At 61.0% G+C, this 1393-nt stretch overlaps 1 protein-coding gene across 1 annotated transcript in view; it reads left to right on the top strand.

The window, feature by feature from the left end:
- LOC103803794 (potassium voltage-gated channel subfamily KQT member 4-like) overlaps positions 1-994 on the top strand; it is a gene marked incomplete at its 5' end in the record, with an annotated part of 1252 nt that extends 258 nt beyond the window's left edge. The window contains 4 exons of the mRNA XM_009076369.1: positions 64-165; positions 255-386; positions 550-685; positions 776-994. Coding sequence (XP_009074617.1) covers positions 64-165; positions 255-386; positions 550-685; positions 776-994 — 589 coding nt within the window. The remainder of the gene's footprint in view (positions 1-63; positions 166-254; positions 387-549; positions 686-775) is intronic.
- Between the last annotated feature and the right edge of the window lie 399 nt (positions 995-1393).

Raw genomic sequence — 1393 nt, 5'->3', positions numbered from 1 at the left:
GGGCTGCAGGTGTTTTGGGGAGCTCAGGGGCTCTGCTATCCACCTCCTCTTGGCACTCACAGCTGATTGCCCACCGGAGGACAGTGGTGAGGAGAAGAGCTCCCACTGTGACCTGACCTTCGAGGACATCATGCCAGCAGTGAAGACTGTCATCAGGGCTGTGAGGTGAGACCATCCCCTCCTGTGTCCCTCAGCATACACAGACCCCCCCAGGCACCCCCAGTGCCCTGGAGCCAGCCCAGGTCTCCCTGCAGGATCCTAAAGTTCCTGGTGGCCAAGAGGAAGTTCAAGGAGACTTTGCGTCCCTACGACGTCAAGGACGTCATCGAGCAGTACTCGGCTGGACATCTGGACATGCTGGGCAGGATCAAGAGCCTGCAGACACGGTGAGGTGTCCTGGAGGTCCCAAATCACCTGGAGAGGTGATGGGCAGTTCCCTGGGTCCTCCACCACAACGTGGGGTGCTCGTTGTGATGGTTGGGACACACTCACAGAATCCCTTGCGGTGTCACAAGTAGTGACAGGTTCTGTCCCTTCCCTCCCTGCCAGTGTGGACCAGATCGTGGGCAGGGGAGGCCTCACTGGGGACAAGAAGCTGCGGGAGAAGGGGGAAAAACCAGCACTGGAGACAGAGCTGGTGGATGAGCTCAGCATGATGGGACGTGTGGTCAAAGTGGAGCGGCAGGTGAGGAGGGAACACCCCCAGGGAACGTGTCACTGTCCCTTTGGTACTCACAGGCTGAGGAACCTCAGCCCTGCCCTTCCCCCCTTGCAGGTGCAGTCCATCGAGCACAAACTCGACCTGCTGCTTGGCCTCTACTCCCAGTGCCTCCGCAAGGGCTCCACGAACTCCTTCAGCCTGGCTGCAGTGCGGGTTCCTCCCTGCGAGCCTGACATCACCTCTGACTACCACAGCCCCGTGGACCACGAGGACATCTCGGTCTCTGCCCAGACCCTGAACATCTCCAGGTCTGCCAGCACCAACATGGACTGAGTGGGAGGCAGCAGGATGGATCCTGCCTGCGTGGGATGGGATACCAGGGGCAGCGTGGCATCGCCAGCCCCATCGAGCTGCATCCCTCACCGTGTTACTTGAACCAAGTCTTCCTCCATGGGGGCATGGCTGCAGCAGGGTGCCTGCTCTGGGGGTGCACTGTGGCATGGTCAGACCACATTCCTGGGAATCTCCTGCCCTTCCTGGGGGATGAGACCACCCCCAGCTCCTTGGAGTGCTCCCAAACCGTGGTGAGGATGCTCCAGGTTGGCCCTGTCTCCTGGGGCTTGACTTGTGCCCCAGCCCCATCCCTCAGGACATGTCCAGCTCCCCAGTGGGCCCCCAAGAGCCAAGCTGGGGCCACCACCAGCTATGCAAGGTCCCATCTCCCTTCTGCTG

The sequence above is a fragment of the Acanthisitta chloris genome, unplaced genomic scaffold, assembly GCF_000695815.1.
Source record: "Acanthisitta chloris isolate BGI_N310 unplaced genomic scaffold, ASM69581v1 scaffold34736, whole genome shotgun sequence".
NCBI classification, from domain to species: domain Eukaryota; kingdom Metazoa; phylum Chordata; class Aves; order Passeriformes; family Acanthisittidae; genus Acanthisitta; species Acanthisitta chloris.
This window is presented reverse-complemented; position numbering and strand designations above follow the sequence as displayed.